The 18,246-nt window shown below is 42.0% G+C and overlaps 1 protein-coding gene across 1 annotated transcript in view; it reads left to right on the top strand.

The window, feature by feature from the left end:
• LOC136436243 (gamma-aminobutyric acid type B receptor subunit 2-like) overlaps nt 1-18,078 on the top strand; it is a 28,422-nt gene extending 10,344 nt beyond the window's left edge. Inside the window, exons 3-19 of the mRNA XM_066430046.1 lie at nt 114-623; nt 5,889-6,026; nt 6,425-6,595; nt 6,769-6,870; nt 7,203-7,268; nt 8,753-8,941; nt 9,161-9,490; nt 9,769-9,829; nt 10,636-10,725; nt 11,987-12,137; nt 12,337-12,469; nt 12,789-12,902; nt 13,293-13,415; nt 13,790-13,936; nt 14,345-14,533; nt 16,632-16,790; nt 17,235-18,078. Of these exons, the coding sequence (XP_066286143.1) occupies nt 315-623; nt 5,889-6,026; nt 6,425-6,595; nt 6,769-6,870; nt 7,203-7,268; nt 8,753-8,941; nt 9,161-9,490; nt 9,769-9,829; nt 10,636-10,725; nt 11,987-12,137; nt 12,337-12,469; nt 12,789-12,902; nt 13,293-13,415; nt 13,790-13,936; nt 14,345-14,533; nt 16,632-16,790; nt 17,235-17,915 (3,153 nt within the window). The 5' untranslated portion in view covers nt 114-314 and the 3' untranslated portion in view covers nt 17,916-18,078. The remainder of the gene's footprint in view (nt 1-113; nt 624-5,888; nt 6,027-6,424; nt 6,596-6,768; nt 6,871-7,202; nt 7,269-8,752; nt 8,942-9,160; nt 9,491-9,768; nt 9,830-10,635; nt 10,726-11,986; nt 12,138-12,336; nt 12,470-12,788; nt 12,903-13,292; nt 13,416-13,789; nt 13,937-14,344; nt 14,534-16,631; nt 16,791-17,234) is intronic.
• Nucleotides 18,079-18,246: the final 168 nt, after the last annotated feature.

Below are 18,246 nucleotides of genomic sequence, written 5' to 3'. Positions count from 1 at the left end.
ACCTATTTGCACGATCTGCACCTGATTTTGGTAAATGCTAATATTACTGAGGGGATTATTTTGCATTTGTCAAAGGGAGCTGGTAGCTTTATTCAGCTTTTATTTCTCCCCAGGCGATGTGTGTTCATCTGTCAAATGCTACATCACAGATGAATGACTCGGACCGGTAGCCTATGCGTATGAAGCCGTACAACTGGACCAGGCAAAAGCAATCCCTACATTGAGCTGGCGCCTATTTTCTCACAGCGGGTAGAAAAAAACACTGTTACACGCAACTTGCGAGGTACAATCCGCGGGTCCCAAGCCGTCACAAGATGCATCATGTCGTGTTCTGTCTCGCCATCATGCACATTGCGATGTTACCAGTACCCTCTCCTGCAACAGCGGCATCGCAGCCCCTTGTCGAAACCTGTGGCCCGTCTGACACAGAAGAAGTGAAGTTAGTTACCGACGTGCAGGACAGACGTACCGTGTACATTGGCGGGTTGTTCGCTCTAGGCAGGTCTCCCTACGCTTCGAAGGGCTACTCTGAACTGACTGCAGCCCGTCTGGCCATCAAACACGTCAACGATGCCCAGATGATTCCAGGCATACAGCTCAAGATGTTCTGCAACAATACTCAGGTAAGATGTTACAGGTTGCGTTTTTCTTTTCTTGATACTGAACAGCACAAGCCAATGGATACTTTATTAGACACATTTCATAGACATAGTACATAGATATATGCCGTCTTCTTTGTAGAGGCAATCAGGCAGTATATGAGATACTCATTAGTATGTTGACCATTGGTCGAAATTGAGCTGACCTTTTGATCCAAACAAAATGAACGACAGTTCTGCAATCATTGCCTTCCATCATAGCCTTATAGACGTTTAGTTTCCTATACATCTGCCGTCCTCGTCCTAAGAAGCACAATCACATTAGGATCGTGAATGACAGAAAACCTTTCATCAACTTCAGTGGTTGCTGTTTTGATGTCACTTCACAAGGATACATTCACGCTAGAGAATCAGCTCTTTTCACTCGTCAGTTCGGGTTTCATTACAAAGCGCATCAAAGTATAACGCCTCGTTGAATATACAAAGCGATGACGTGGATAGATCAACACTGTTTAGATCAGAGGCGTGATCAGATGTGGATTTCAGTGATATCAAAGTACCGTTGATTTAGATTGGCATTGCGGACATAAAGGGGTGGATAATGGTAGCCGGGGGACAGCACATCATTTCTAGGTGTCTGCAATTTAAAGAACGAAGCGCCAATATCTACCAGTCTCAAGCTTTCTTCATTAGTTTGCAGTTCATCGGCAAATATAGATCTAGTTCGTTCGATCTAGAACTTTTTTCTTTGTAGGTGACAGAACATGGAATTTCAACTCGTTAATCTACTTTGGATTTTAGTTTAGAAAAAAAAGATATAGGGATCGTTGATGTGAGGTTGTTTGTTTTACAGCTAGTATAATTTATTTATCAATCTCATGTATTTTGAGAACTTTGTAGCAGTAGACCATAATGATAACGATGCCCAGAACTCGATATAACTTGGTATGGTCCAAATATAAACTCCTACGTTCTAATTCAGTTGTTTGAAAAAATAAAGATTGACATTTTAAAACTTCCATAGTTCTAAACAACATCCCGAAGCACCCAATTGTATTTCTACGGACTTCCTATATTAATACTGAAGGACAACAGTGCGATACTATTTTTACAAGTCATATAGATCCATTATGTTACATCTTGCAAAAAAAAGTATAGTTGTTGGAAATCAGTAGTTTTGCCTTTAGAACCCTGATGTATGGGAATCAACACATGATTCGAAGTAAACACAATGTTTTATCATTAAAATGACTCTCGCTCTCGTATATAGCGTTCTATTATTAGGGTACAATGTACTACCCCACGCTGATAGTCCAATGGGAAGTAGATCCTGGCACGACAAGACATCATGATGAATAGACTGCACTAAACTATCGGACAATCCGGGGCGGGGTGGGTGCATGTTGAAGACCTCTAATATCAGTACTATATCGTGCGGATATAAAGCTATGCCCAAGTGGAAGTGACCCATCTATTTCCCGTCACGAAAGCTTTCATCAGCTTCCCAGCTTCCCGCGTGTAATCCATCTTGTTTCCCCTGTATGCTATTTCATAATGCACAAAAAAATGACATGACCAAACTTCATATCTCTATAACGATGTGAATACATATTTCCCTGCCTACTATATCATGTGTTTATATATATGTATGTATTGCAAACTGTATTTGTGTTTTACATCGGAATCGGATATTTTAGAATCTTATTTGATTTGTACATTACATTAGATATATTCGTACGTGAAAGCCAAGTGGCTTCTTCAGATATCATCACATAGCTAGATGGCATCGACCAATCAGAAGCCTCCATTGCCCATGCGTTATTGGGCCTTAACACACCCGGGTCATAACACACCACTTATGACGTCATAACACTACCGTTCCATTTTGTAGAGGGGGTATCCTTTTTATGAATCTTTTGCTTAACATTGTTTTCAAAAATCTTTATCGTCTTAAAATTCACAAAACCGTCTTAAAACACATAAAAAAATGAAACAATTTTCAATTCAAATTAAATTTAAATGAAATGACTAATATTTTTCACACCCCCGTCAGTGGAACGAAGAATTTCACCTTGTCCCGCCATTGGAACCCGTTCGAATTCGATTGTCATGGACGGAGCTGAGTATCACAGTTTTTCGTCGAGGAACTGCTGTCGGACGCCGACTTAGAGTCAGTTTTCGGGTCACGGGAAACTTGGGAAGACACCCTGGAACACGCAAATGTGCGGAGAGGAGCGAAAATAGGTTTGGATTCCAGGCTAACGTATTTCCCAAAGCTAATCATGGCAGACAGAGAAATCGCCCATGAAGCCGCCGAAGCCCTCCTCAGTTTTTACCCAGGGGAACCCCAGGAAGGTATGTTCATGTTTCTGAGGGGTTTTACCCGGCGAAAATTAAGGATAATGCTGGCAAAGTGATGTCGCCGTGTTCAAAACAAACGTGACACGCACTAAACACGCCCCCCTCCCCATGGCCATGGCTCACGTCACGTAAGCTCCCCAAACCGATGTGATGGCATCGAAAAAATGCTTCGCTCACTCGGTGGTTTTATTCGATGGTTATAGCACATGACCAGGCGTTATGACACCATATACACCTCGGGGCGGGTTATCAACCCTTAATTAAACAACAGTACCTGTGGTGAAAGATGATATGATGCACACCAATATCTGAAGCAACTTTTATTTGTTTTATACATGTAATGATGTAATGCTTTTTGTATGTATACGAGTTACCCATATTGTAGTAAAGATTGTATTTTGTCGACCAGGAAAGTCCCTATACCTTCTGTATTTCAATCACGGAAATACATGTAATTGGGCATTCATACGGACATCTTCAATCAAGATGTTTCTCGCATGAATGGTGGGCCTACGAAGTTAACATTTGACATTCAAAATTCTGAATTCTGAATGAATTTTCTCATTGGTCATGGCGCCACGCTGTATTTCCGTCTCCCAACTTTGCTGAGAACCGCTCTAAGTTTCAGCGTCCACGGTATCGGTGGCGCATGGTAAATCCTGAATGACAGGGCGCCAGGAGCTTGGGCCAGCTAATCTCTCTCCCGAAACTGAGGGATTATTAGGGAAACCTTCTACGTCCAGAACAAAAGATACGGTTTTAGTTCGCAATCCCAACATCAATCAAATGCAAACTCTGTAGCAGTAATGCAATGTTAATAGCCGAGTACATGCTCAAATTTGCTGCCCGTTCTTAAAAAATTTGGTATGTGTGTTTTTTAAGGATTGGGGGCCTAAGTTCTTGTTCTTTTTGGAGTTATTCGTGTACGCACGCCGTCCGTTCATTGGTTGTATTCTCTATAAAAAAAACTATAGCCTATCATACTGTCATAACGCGGGTGCTGCTTCACTAAAGCCTAGGTTACACATAGCCGAACATGGCTCCCGAACGCTAGCCGACTCAGGTCGGCGGTAGTTCGGGAGCATTCTGACCAGTTTTTGGGCCACGCCTATCTTTGGCGCCGAACATGCGCCGAAGATGCGCCGATCATCTCCTAACCAGTACACGAATTACTCCCGAATGGGCCCCGAATGCTTTCTAGCTTACTCCCAACCATCCCGACCTCTAGCCGCAGACTGCCGAATCTCTCCTGACTAAACCCCGACCGATAGCAGACCCTCTCACGAATTTAAATGGACATATTCAGCGACTTTCAAAAGAGGGGTCATTTTCGGTTTTAATTAAAATAATCCATTCTATTATGTTGTTAACATCACCATGAGATCGAATTCGGATCATGGCTAGCTTTAATACTGCTTTTAGTGTTATTCCTTGTTTTTGGTCGTGTGAAGGTCGGGGGTGATTCGCCCACGTTCCGATAGTAGTCACTTGGTTGAGAATTAGTTAGCAGAGTTTTGTCTACGGCCTTGGGGTGAGTTATGGGTAGGTTGGAAACTAGTTGGGAGTAAGTCAGTAGTGTTTCTGGCGTGGTTAAGGTTCTAATTTTACTACTGACTCAATCCCGAATACCAGCCGAGCACTAGCCGACCGCGCCGAACACCAGCCGAACACCAGCCGACCCATTTCAGACCCTCCGTCCAGAGCCGAATGTTTTGAAATTTTCAAAACATTCGGCTGGCGCAGCCGAACACCATCCGACTGAGCCGAACGCCAGCCGACTCGGCCGAACGCCAACCGAGCTAGCTCCCGAATCACTCCCGAATCACTCCAACCATGGTCGGGGGAGAGTCGGGAGGCCATGTTCGGCTATGTGTAACCTAGGCTTTAGGCTGTAACGAGTTGATTGTTGCTAGATTCGAATTTCAATCACCTTTATGACTCTAATGATAAACATCAATTACAATGATTACAATGGTTAAGGTAAAGGGAAAGACAAGGGAAAAATCCTTTCCAATCACGATGGTAATTACATCATAACATAGAAATGAATGTTTGAAAATTGCTAATCAATGTTACGCTTGTATACGCAAGCTCTTCAAGCAACTGTGAAATTAGTTTGAAATCAGGGTAGAAATGAACATTGTTTGTAAATGATAATGAAAATGCGTTTTACATAGTCATCATACGTATGTATTCTCGTCACGCATCACTTTTGAGATTATTGTAGTGTAGTTGCTGTTTAAGAATTATTGCCATAAAAATTACAAAGACATTTGATGTTTGTACCAAGAAATGCCACTTTGTCCAAGAGAATGAAGCTTGAGGAACACCTGTAACCTTTTGAGCCATTCTCTGCATGTCAAATGAGGAATTGCCCACGTAATAACGTAATGTTTTCCGCATCGTGAGCAATCATAGTGAGTATTTCTCTTCCAGTCCATTACCGAGCCTTTACAAGTGGCTGTGATGTCGATAACTGTCCGGTAATGGACTAGGTCGGCACTTCTCAGCTTCAGAGGAAATAACTTGTTTGACAGCATCTAGCCATTAGTAATCCTCTTCATGGTTGTGTTTAATGCTGATGGCAAATACATTTTTAAAATGTCATAACTTTTCGGTTAGACCTCGGGACGCTTCAAGTCTTAGATCTGCAGATGATACAGCATATTCTCGTGAATATATCTGTTCTTAGCCGATTTAAGAAATTTGGTACACAATTATCGTGTAGTTTTGTAGTTTGAAAATATGAATATCGATTTTTTGCTGGTCGTTACCACTAGGTTGCGTATAAGTGCGCAAACATAAACGATTTGCAACGTCTGTTTGTTTTGTTAAAAGTAAGAACATCGTTATCTCAGAGACAAAAGTGCATTGATCTGATGGTAATGTGTTCCACTTTTGATAAATCTACTAATACTGTCTTCCCAGTGCGACTCTGGGGTGGGGATAGACGCGTTTTTTGACATGATCTACCGGAAGCCCGGGATGACCATGCTGCTGGGGGCTCACTGTTCGTCCGTGTCCAAGTCCCTGGCGCAGGTCGTGCCGCTGTGGAACCTGGTCATGGTGAGACTCATCAAACAATTAGACTTTACAAAACAAGCCAATTAACGCCTACCAGTGACATAATCCTAGAATTAAACTCAGAAGTAGAGCATTATCACGATTTACCATTGAAACAATAACCTACAGCGATAGACGACAAAGAAAATTTGAAAATTCCGATTGAGCTCGACAGAGTGAGTGCGTGTGATTGAAACAAGATGTAATAATTCTTGGATCCATGGAATCTACGATAAAAATGGTGGGAAGTAAAAACATGAAACTTTATCTTTTTCGATTGGCAACGGACCAGCAACGGTCGCTAAGGTTGTGTGAAAATATTTGTCGGATCAAAAGCTTCTTGACAAAGTTTCTTGACATATTATCATATCTACACATGTCCGTGTCAACTTACCTGCTAGGTCTCCTACGCATCAACCTCGCCCGCTTTGAGTGACCGGAAGTTGTTCCCGACCTTCTTCCGGACTGAAGCCCCCGACTCTTCACACAATGCAGCACGTCGTGCCTTCATCCAGTACTTTGATTGGCAGAATGTGGCAGTTTTGTACCAGGACCAGGAGATGTTCTCATTAGTGCGTGGAAACATGATGCTTTAACGCAAAATGTGATACCATACATGTCGAATGTATTTTTGCTTCTTCGGCTGATGTACATGTGCGTTACTTGAATTATTTTTTTCTTCGAAACAGAGATATACAAACATGAACTCGACAACTAAACGCCAATCAAAAAATTCTGCTTTCAGTCTGTCGATGCCATGGTCCAGGATTTTGAAGACGCAAACGTCACACTGATCTCCACAGGCAGCTTCTCCGATGATCCTTCTGAGCAGATGAACAACTTGAAGGTAAAACCGTTTCCTCACATGACATGATATCTGATCCAATTTTACAGACCAGTCAGCTTTCACCTCAAGCCATTTGCGCCAAGTTCATCTCATGCGTGGTAGTTGCAAATGATTCTGTTTGACGCCTTCAACGCCCAAGATATCTAACTGTTGACCATGTACATTTTACGAAGATGATATATGCGCAAGATATCTAGCTGTTGAATCATGTACATGTCATGACGATGATACAAGCCCAATATGTCTAGATGTTGAACCATGGACGTGTCATGACGATGATATATGGCCAAGATATCTAGCTGGTGAAGTATGTACGTCTCTTGGTTTTACAGGAAAGAGACGCTCGCATAATCATCGGCAGTTTTGAAGAGGCAATGGCCAGAACAGTGTTCTGTAAGGTAGGAGGTGCATCAGTTCTACTAGTGTGGATTTGCCTAGTCGTTGGAGACATGTCACAACGGCAATCGATACTAAAAATCCTTTGACTACACATCTTCGTGCAGTTCTGCAGGGTAGTTGTCCGTCGACATGCACATTGACCTTCTCCCAGAGGAATATACATTGCTTATGAAAATGCCAAGGTTGTTCCTAATGATATGTGCACCTTTATTTGATTGCTGAAACCATTTATCTAAGGACACACAGAATATACACTGTCCATCCCTACTCATGGCCGTTTATCTAAATCATCTTGAAGTTCGCCATGAGTGTATCAATCAATTTTCACCAATGGCTGGTCAAACTGTAATAACACCAAAGAAGATGCAAGAACTAGCACCAAGGGCAGGTATTATACCATCGATAGCCTTGAATAGTTGAGTTGTATTGCACTAGTGGTGAAAAGGATGCTTCTTGGACGTGGTGGAATAGAATATCATCAATACACATGGCCGCATGAGATTAGTCCGGCCCAACAGTGCACATCCAATTTTACTTACATGTAACATTTGGCCTTATGGCGCCGCCATAATGAAAACAACTGTTCACAGCGGATGTGCCAGACTGTTGTTTGATTAAGCCGAGATGGGGCTGGATAACGGAGATAAGAGACCAGGTGGGACGACGGGGAGCTCGCTGAAAAGACTAATTCATTACTCCTTTATCAGGAAGGGTCACAGAAAGACTTGTTAGCTGTTTAGGCCTAAAGGCTAGTTTACGGCGATATGACTAACAAGAATTCTATTCAAAAACCAATTGAAAGCAAACGTAAAAGCCATCTACACGTCGTTACACCTCCTTAACTCTATAAATGGAATTAAACTCACATTGATGGTTCATCTTTAGAAAACGGTTGGAAAGTCACGGGCTGTGGGATAACGCCAAGCGATGGTTGAAACGATAGCATCCAGGGATGTAATGGGATCGAGGTTTGACGTACATCTTACGTGTTTTAGCCTAAAATTTATTGTGATCGTCCAATGCAGTAACTTTAAAGAAGGCTGCAATCTTGTTAAAGTTCTAAAAGTTCAGAGGAGCAGAGGACAATGTTTTCTACAACGTGATGGAACATTATCGCTAGAGAGTACCGTTGTCACTCATATGCAACCAAGAACATGTTATACTCTTCAGTTATACAACTGAGTTTCTTCGTATCATCGTGACTCTGATAAACTATTTTTCAACATACCTTTTTTTTACATAGTCAGGAGATGTAGTCTATTATACCATATCTATCTACATGTGTAACTTTTGTGTTCATTGGGTCACTCACTATTGCATGTTTATGAGTAGGTTGTTCTTAACTGTCTTGCACGAGGCCTTATATATAGTTTGCCGTGCCAATAAAAGGTATTAGAGTGATGAATGATGAATAGAAAGACACAGATAGATACGGTGTCAAGCGAATTATTGTGGTAATTATGCACTTTCTATCTGCTTCCAGGCCTTCCAACTCGGCATGTATGGAAAGAAGTACGTGTGGATCCTGTTGGGATGGTATCAGACCGGATGGTGGTTAGCGGGAGGGGACACGGGGTGCTCGGCGGAGCAACTGTCCATGGCCACCGAAGGGTATTTCACCGTCGACACGCTAGACACTGTCGACAAGAATCAAACGCTACCGAGTGGAGTCGTACGTAACTGTTACTTAGTTACACTGACAATTTGCACATGTTAGACAAAGGGCTCTTAATGATGATTTTTCTAAAATAAGCATCGTCTGTTACTGTAAAATGTGTATAGACTAACTGCATCTTCTGATTCATCCCCATGTGTTCACAAGTTTCATGATATCTCTCTGCATACATACAGGATATTAGTCATTCATGTTGAGAATTCTTTGTCTTAACAGACCGTGCAGGAAGTACATGAGGAACTCAGCAGGCTAGAGGTGTCCAAGGGTGGAGGCCACGTTGAAAACGCCTATGATGGAGTCCTAGCAATAGCACTGACATTGGTTGAGGCACAGAAACAGCTAACGACCCGAGTAGTCACCAGTGATGGCGGGCAGGAATATTGGGGGCAAAATGAAACCGTTCACATCCTGCCCAACAGGATCACGGGAGACGAAATGCCTGATGGGAATGAAACCGTGGGGGTGGCCGCCTTCGACTACCAAAACAGTGACATGAGTCAAATGTTCCAACACATACTGTCGTCACTGAAATTTACAGGCCTTTCAGTAAGTAGTAGCAGATCTATCTTTTCATTTATGTGTTTCATCAACAACACTAGGTCGAAATCAAGTATGCAAAGACGACGAAACGTTTTATAGGAATGGATAATGGAACAGTTTTCTGTCGGACAAATGAGATTGTCTGTCTCTCTAGTAACCCTTAAAGCAGTTGTCATAAACACTGCCTTCTGATGTCCCTCTGTCCTTGAAGCTAATTATGTTCGTCCACTTGAAAAGAAAGCCCCTTTTTCTTTCTGACATCTGGTGTTCTTATGTACCTTAAGGGCCCGGTGTCGTTTCTTGATGGAGACAGGGTGGGACCATCTGTCTTCTACCAGAATCAAGGTACTGCATGGCCTTCATATTATACATCCTCGGGGAGGATTGTTGGTCTAACTTAGCATCAATCACTGCACTTCAATAATCTCTAAGCACCTTTCCACTGGACGGCGATCGCTGGGCGACCATACAGCGACCAAAATTGGATTTGTGTGACCCTTCGTGTCATACTTTTTGGAATATGATGCAAGATGTAAAAGTATGATTTACAAAACAACAAAATGTGAAAAGGCTCGTTCTTCGTCTATGAAATTCGAGCCATTTGTCAAAACTTTGCCTTTGGTTATTAGCAGTCGAAGCCTCTAGTGAATAGGGGGGGGTGGATTATGAGTGGGAGTGCGTAGGTGGAAATGGCAGTTGCATTGCCTGTAGGGATTATTTCTAATTGTAGGCAATAAGGTTGTGCAGTGTTTTTCCGGTTCCTATGGGAACATGTAAAGTCTTGTAACTTAAAGGTGCTAGAACTGCCACTGGGTTTTCTCCTTGTCTTTTTATATAACGTTGTGCGGTCTTTGGTGTCATTTGCTCTGCCAACTGATGATCAACTACGCCCACATCGAAAGATATTTTAAAGACGGTCCGACTTTACATAACATTTAGCAACCTTTTTCAAAGCTTCATTCATCTCGTTCGGTAACATTTTGAAATACGCCGTATGTTTCAGATCTTTCTGATGAAAAAACTTGTCGAAACGTGAAATGTAAGAGGTTTTCGAGAGTACAAGACAAAATTATTGACTTAAGTAAGTAAAGGTGTAAGTAGTATTCTGCCATTTCTCATGATCATTTTATACTATTGTAATCACACAACAGACGGGGCCATGAGAAAGGTGGCGGTGTACTACAATGAAGAGGACAACTTAGATCTTCACGCCGAAGGCTGCTTCCCTGTCGTTTGGCAAGGCAGGTGAACATTACAAACCATGTCGTCGTTTTGCATATATTGTGCTTCATTTGATTGGATGCAAGTACATAGAAGAGTGTGCACTTATTCTCATAAAACACGTCCATGACCAACTGCAGCTGTGTACGTATTCAGCTTCGATCTTGGCATTATGAATGTGATGATCATAGCCGGAATTGTGAATGTAGTAGTACTATGTTACAAGCTATTCAGAACACAATCCATGTCATAAGACGGATTTGCTGAGGTACAAGAGAAGGCCTTAACCACAAAATGACGTAAATGTGGACCCCTTGATGGAAAGGAGCAATCAAAAACAAGTTAGTCGCACCGCAGACACTTACTTCCCGTCCTTTGAAAGCGTTATTGCCTACTTTGAAGTCAAGCAATTTCATATCATCGTAAAATGGGACGCTCTATTCACCAAAGAGTACCCATCTGACGTGAATCCCAAAGTCCCTTTCAAATAAGGTCCACGAACGTATAAAGCACGGCAAGAATTTCTGGCACAAATTAGGACCCTTTTCTGTCTCGGTGTGACATCGAAATCATCACATCATCAAGTCATCGAGTCACATCTGTTTTTAAGGTAAATGGGATTTAGCTAGACCTTAAAAAAAAATAAAATGCCTCGCATGCACCACAGTCTCCATCTGTATTCTCATACCATCAACATGGAAGAGATTGATAATGTGGTTCTCCAAACCTCACTCCCCACACAACGTAACTGTTGCCAAATAATTCGGATTCGATGTAATCTCGCAGCTTATCTATTTCATATGTGGTGACATATACGTGCTACAAGATTTAATCGATATTTGTTGTAACATCACGACTAGTCTTTTGATGATGATCCATGGGGTACACGGTTCACCAAACATACCTAATAAGTAGGTCTATTCCCTCCGGACCTATAGGTCCTGTCCTTGACTGTGGGGGTGTGTAGCCGTTATTAGACCTCCCCTGAGAACTGACGCTGATTAATCTAGCTAGCAGAGTTCAGGGACAGGTTTATATAGACTGTAACTCTACGCAGTTGGGACCATTCATCAACAGAAGGACGTCGTGATTAGCAGCCTTGTGAGGTTATTGTGTTTACGGAGCCGAGAGAATGATTTCTTCACTGTATCATATTTCATCAGTATTGAAAATTCAAACTTTCCTACGGTAACCGTATGGTAGGATGTGCTTCAAGGTTGGCCCCCCATCCATAGATGCCGAAGGATTCATTGAATATGAGACGATTTTATTTTTCTCTAGACAACTCTGTCCCGGTCGACAAAGTAACCATTGTGGCGAAGTTTGTGTACATTGATAGCAGCGCCCTCTACATAGTAGCGGTCATCAGCATTACTGCAGTCGTCATGGCGGTGCACTTTCTGATCTTCAACATCAGACATCGAAATATGAAGTGAGTTGGTAGAATATTGTCACTGTCACTCTCTCTAACGGAAACACCACCTCTATTATTTCTGGATTAATGCTCAAGGTGTTTAAGAAAGCATAGCCAGCAAAGCTTCTTTGCAAACGATATGGACACAAGCCATTTAGTGCAGTTTCTAGTAACGTTACAGCTGTTTTATTCAAATAATCGGTTTTATTCACCACAGATACATCAAGCTGTCCAGTCCTAAGCTGAACAACGTGATAGTGATCGGCTGTATCCTGGTGTATTGTGGCGTTATCCTGTGGGGGGCGGACGGCACCCATGTTCCCGTCGACGCCTTCCCGCTCCTCTGCACGGTACGTCATGGTTCATTAGGTCATTGTAGAACTATCACTAGATATCTTTAAACAATGCTTGCAGCTAGTTGTGCAAAGGTTAGTTGTGACAGGTTGTTCCGCGCAGCGTTCCTGCGAATCTAGTGTGTTACGCCGAACTAAGGGCGGCTATACTGGTTATACATATACAGATATAGGTCATGAATGTGGTTTGGTATTGTTACATCATTTCCTCTGGATAGATATGCTATGTAACAGCAGTAACTTGCTTTGATGAATGAAATTCGTCTCAAATTTCGTTCTCTTGACATGAATTCCTGAGATATGGTTCTCTTTTCAGACACGTGCCTTTCTGTTCTCATCCGGGTTCTCCCTGGCCTTCGGCGCCATGTTTGCCAAGACTTACCGTGTTCACAAGGTGGCTATCAAACTCACGTTCGTCATCGGGAACAAGGTAAGGCATTATCTTTAATGTTACTTTCAGCTACTATTATCTCATGATATATTCGTTTTGATAAATCCCAGATATAGTGTTTAACTCCTTAAAACGGAGTAACCTTTGTTGTTTTCGGTTTGTTCCTGTTGGTGTGCGTTCAAGTTTGTTACCGTACTGAACAGTAACCGGATATTAGCAGTATGCGACGGCTGAGCTGGTCTGCGTCCAAATGTCTTCGACAGCCTGACAGGAAGTTAACGTTGGCACATGACCATGATGGCATGTGCCGGACAGTGTAGTGTGTGAAATGGACATGATTGCGTTGTCAAGATATCTACGAAAACGCAGAATATTTCGCAGAGATTCAGTGTATGAGGTCTTTGATCTCTTGTTCTTATTGATGTTTAGATGTTGCGTGACGGGAGGCTTCTCCTGTTCGTTGGGGCGCTGTTCTTGCTGGACGGTATAGTCATCCTGGCCTGGGTGCTGCTGGACCCCATGCACCGCCAGGTGGAGCTTCTACCGCTTGAGGTAAGAACAGAAAAGTCTAAATGCTTGGATCGATTCACGATCACCTTTAGATCGGCTAGCTTTACTGAATGTCACATTTGTGTTACACAAACAAAAAATTTCCAGGCATCACGGAACTCCATCTGTTTTATTGCTAAGCTGAGAGACCTTGTTGTCAATAAACATGGACATTTTCCTGACAACAAGCCCCATTCATGATAGACAGTGAACCTGGGAGACGACTTATGTCATATAGGATTGCCTGACTGCATCTTTTTTTAACATGATTGTACACAAAACACTTCTACATGTATTACCGATCACAGAGACTATGTAGCCTCCCACATCTAAAATTATGAAATAGATCAACATACTCAATTGTGTTTTGCTTACAGGCCTCTGCCTACAGTGAAAACGTGATGTACCTACCTAAGGTAGAACACTGTTACTCTACACACATGGAGAAGTGGCTGGCCGCTATCTACATCTACAAGGGGCTGCTGCTCACCATCGGGGCCTTCCTAGCGTGGGAGACGAGGAAGGTCAGGGAACATCACATCTGCCTCACTGTATCATATTCTAGTCTTATTTACTTCTATTTCCTTGCTTAAGACTGTGTTTTAAGTGTGTAATTGTTTCTTTGGTAGGCTTGGAAGTTGAAGGATGATATTGTTTAAAACGCATAACTACATGTATGCCCTTTATTTCTTTTTAGAGCTCCTTCTTTTTAACGTCTCATCCAACGACCGCCTATATCATCCTGTCTCTTGTACATGTTTTAACAGCTGCATACGCACACACAAAATCTAATCAAATTGTTATCTATAAGCTCATTATTGGCAATTAATAACTAAAGAAAATGTAGTCATCTTTCATACAATCATGCATTTTTATTGTAAAACATCATTGTATAATATTGTCAACACTAGATCTCTTTTCACAACCAATAGGTCAGGATCATGGTCATGAACGATTCCCGTCACATCGTCCTCAACATCTACAACGTGGTGGTGATGAGCGTCATCCTGGTTGCCATTAGCAACCTGGCCGCTATGGGACAGACTATGGCTTACGTCATCATGTCGTCATCAATCCTGTCGTCCACGACCCTCGCTCTCTGCGTGCTATTTGTGCCTAAGGTATGGACAGTTTGTCACTTTCTGACAAGACGTATATTTACTGTAATGAGGGATTTATTACTCAATGCTACAATATGTATATTAGAAGAAAACTGAACAGAATATTCAATAAGCTAGTTCATGGTTTGAAGTGCGTGTGCGCAGTGTGATACATTGTGGGTGATATGTCAAAGTTCAAAGCTATGGTCATTCTGTATGGCTAGTCGCCTTCTACTTTTATATATCACCCATCCAGGGCTCCAGACTAACTTTTAGACCTAGGAGCACTGTGCCCCTAACTCAAAAAAGTTAGGAGCACCAGCAAAAATCTAGGAGCACCACTACAAAAAGTTGAAAGAACAAGCAAAAGTCTTGGCCATACCAAGTAATACTCCTATTAATAGTATTAATCAATGTTAACAACCAGGAATAAAGTATTTGAATAGATCATAAAAGATAAAAGCCTACATTTGGCAATTCAATGCATTCAATACCTTCCTACATGCTAAATGATACTAGTATGACAGATTTTTAGAAAAATTGGGCATAGGTTCCACGGCTGGCCCCTATCCGGGGGCCACGGTGCCTCAAGTTCAACAAGTTGAAAAAATACACAATGGTATTTTCAACTTGGAACAAGGCAAGTGATGATTCACATGACCATTTGCAATGACATTAAAAATGACATAAGCTTGAGTGATATATTGGGATTTTCAAAAAAATTGGGCATAGGTTCCACGGCTGGCCCCTATCCGGGGGCCAAGGTGCCTCAAGTTCAACAAGTTGAAAAATACACAATGGTATTTTTTACTTGGAACAAGGCAAGTAATGATTCACATAACACTGAATAATAAATGAATAGATAACTCTAAAACTTATCTATTGGTTTCATGACCAAAGCAAATAAAGTCAAATTCCATAATTTGAAACTTCACTGCTGGCATCAAGTTCAACATTTTTACAGGCATTTTTTTACCCCCCAACCTCTGTCTACAAACCATCCAAAATACTTTAATATCCTTGAAATTCTTGCTCAATAGTATCAAAAATTATCTGTTTGTGCCGGCCCAGTCAAATATCTTCGGTTCCTTTGAAACGCGCAGTTCAAATTTCGCGCGTCAGGACCGCGCGGCGTCGCCATCCAATGACAGGCCGACCGCATGGAGAAAGCTTTGCTATGCATTATAGACCGCAGCAGAATGAAACTAGCACCATAAGGACGGGCAGATCATGAGCAGTAAAATGATACCGGTAACAAAAAGAAAATTTAATATTTTTGGGGATAAAACTCCACTTGAATTGATTCATCGATTTTTGATCGAAAAAAATCATCGATTGAACAGGTGTAAACATGAGCGCAGGAAACAGGCTTGTCATTCTGCTGCGGTATAAAAACATCATGGCGGCCCTCCAGAAGCGGACGGCCGCTAGCGCTCACTTTCATCGGCAATTTCTGGCGTTTGAAACATTTTACAAATCAAACAAATACATCACAAAGGAGAGAAACTTCTATCCTTTATTTCTATGGGTAATTTTGCCACTAGGAACGGATAGTTTTTGTACCGCGGGCATGGGAACATGATAGAAAATTCACCGACGATTTTCGCGGTAGGGTTGGAATACATGTACCTAAATATTTTCAGCTTACCGCATAGTTCTGCAGCCATTATCCTGGCGCAGGTCTTAATTTCTGATTGTCGCACCGTGCGACCGTGATTTTAAATCTAGTCGCATTCTCAAAAAGCTGGTCGCATACATGTTGTGTGCGAGTCGCACTCACGAGCGCTGCCCATCGTAGATCAGACTTCGCAAGCGCAATTCAAACCTAGCTTATTTAGGCTGAATTACTGTTGAGTCAAGTTGCTTACTGGATCATTATCTCCATGAAAAAAGACTTTTTCATGGGGATATTGTTTTGAGTGTGTTTGCGTGTGCGTTTGTATGTTTGTGTCACCGGATGCTTAAAGTCAGCATAACTGTAGAACGTGTAGATGGATTGTAATTATATTTGGTATGTCGGTAGGTGTTGGGAGGAGAAAGGTCAAGGTCGATTTTTCTAACTGTGTTTGCGACAATCCAGGATCTTTGCTACTCGGGTGCGTTCTTAATGTGTTTGTAGATGATGGCGTTACGGAGACACCCCGCGCGGGACCCGATAGACGAGGCGGCGGGACTACAGATGATGGGGCGGTCCCGCAGGCTCACCGTCACCGACGAGAAGGAGGTCCTCTTCCGGGCGGAGATACTCAACCGCGTATTCAAACAGGAAGTGAGACAGGTAATTGTTTGATAAAGAAGCTTCATGTAATGTCATGTTATTAGATAGAAAGTCTCTACTGTTATTCGTAAAATAGATTAGTTCTTAAAATTGTTAGATATTAGCAATAATTCAACTGTCATGTATCAAAGTTGCCATACAGTGTACCAATTACAATTGTCGCGCAATAAAGTTCTTCTTATTATTATGCAATATCATATCGATGCTGCATTATATTGTATCATTGATAATGATGATGATAATCTTAATCTGCATGTTATTGCCAACATTTATATGCTATAGTTATACTTTTATAGCAAAGGTGAAATATCATTACCTGTAGTTTTCATCGTAAACAGGGGCAAATACAAAACATTTAAGCATAAAACTTTACAATATGTAAATGTACATGTAACGTTATATAACCTTGCATTTCAATATCACTTTTCTGCCCTCCTCTTTCAGCTGGATTCGATGATAAAAAAATTGGAAAAGGCCATCAAGAATCCTTACAAGATGGACAGCTACGACATCGAGGTACTTTTGGAACAGTCGAGTCCATGCAAAAGGCCGACCCCTGACTCGCCTGCTCTGTCTGACATTAAGCCGCGGGAGAAGCCAAACGTTAAGAGAGCAGTGTCCTTTTCCAGTGACTTGGTAGATAAACACTCGGGTGTGATCATCGACACAGTGTCAATGACGTCATGTGATGGGAGATCAAACGTCACCGAATGTTCCGACAGCGAATCGGACGACTCGGTTCAGTCCGACTCCGCGCAGGCGCAGAATGGGGACGCTGCTTCCGAGGAAGATGACGTCACGCGAGTCTCTAGAACTGATGAGCACAATGTAACTGTAGAAACACCTCTCTGTAGTGCTGGATATTCTAACACAAGCCGGGCTGAAAGATTCCTGGATGATTTTAATAATGGCAACGCTGCTGAACTACAGTCCGTCTGCCGGAGAGCACGTCTGTCTGAACCCATTTTGAGCCTCAATGACAACAACTGCCCCTACTCTTTAGAATTCAGGGGGGGTAGAACGAAATTTAGGAAAAGGTATTGGGCCGACAGTCACTTTTGCCCAGACGCCGCTTGTGGCAAATTGCACAAGAAGGCTCTGTCAGAGAATTTCATCATAACCTAACGTGGACATATTCCTTCGAGATTTTCGTAATAATAGTGGTATTGGTATTTGATAGACCTAGCTGATGTGTAAAGAACTAACTAGACAAAGTCATATTGATGATATGTACTCTGTTCAGAAACCACAGCGGGGAAAAAGGAACACAATTAAAAGAGAATTCTTATCCAAATCACCGACTAATAATCCTATGGGTAACCAGACCTTCTTGTATCTTTGTATCTATAGTTTCCTCGTTGAAATGTAGCAATTCCACCCCCCCCACCCCATCCTTCCTACTACATGTACTGATAAGGTCTTGCGTTTGGGATTTTTTGTCATTTGTTTTTCTTTT

The sequence above is a fragment of the Branchiostoma lanceolatum genome, chromosome 6, assembly GCF_035083965.1.
Source record: "Branchiostoma lanceolatum isolate klBraLanc5 chromosome 6, klBraLanc5.hap2, whole genome shotgun sequence".
NCBI lineage: Eukaryota > Metazoa > Chordata > Leptocardii > Amphioxiformes > Branchiostomatidae > Branchiostoma > Branchiostoma lanceolatum.
The sequence above is the reverse complement of the archived record's forward strand: the minus strand, read 5'-3'. Positions and strand labels throughout refer to the sequence as shown.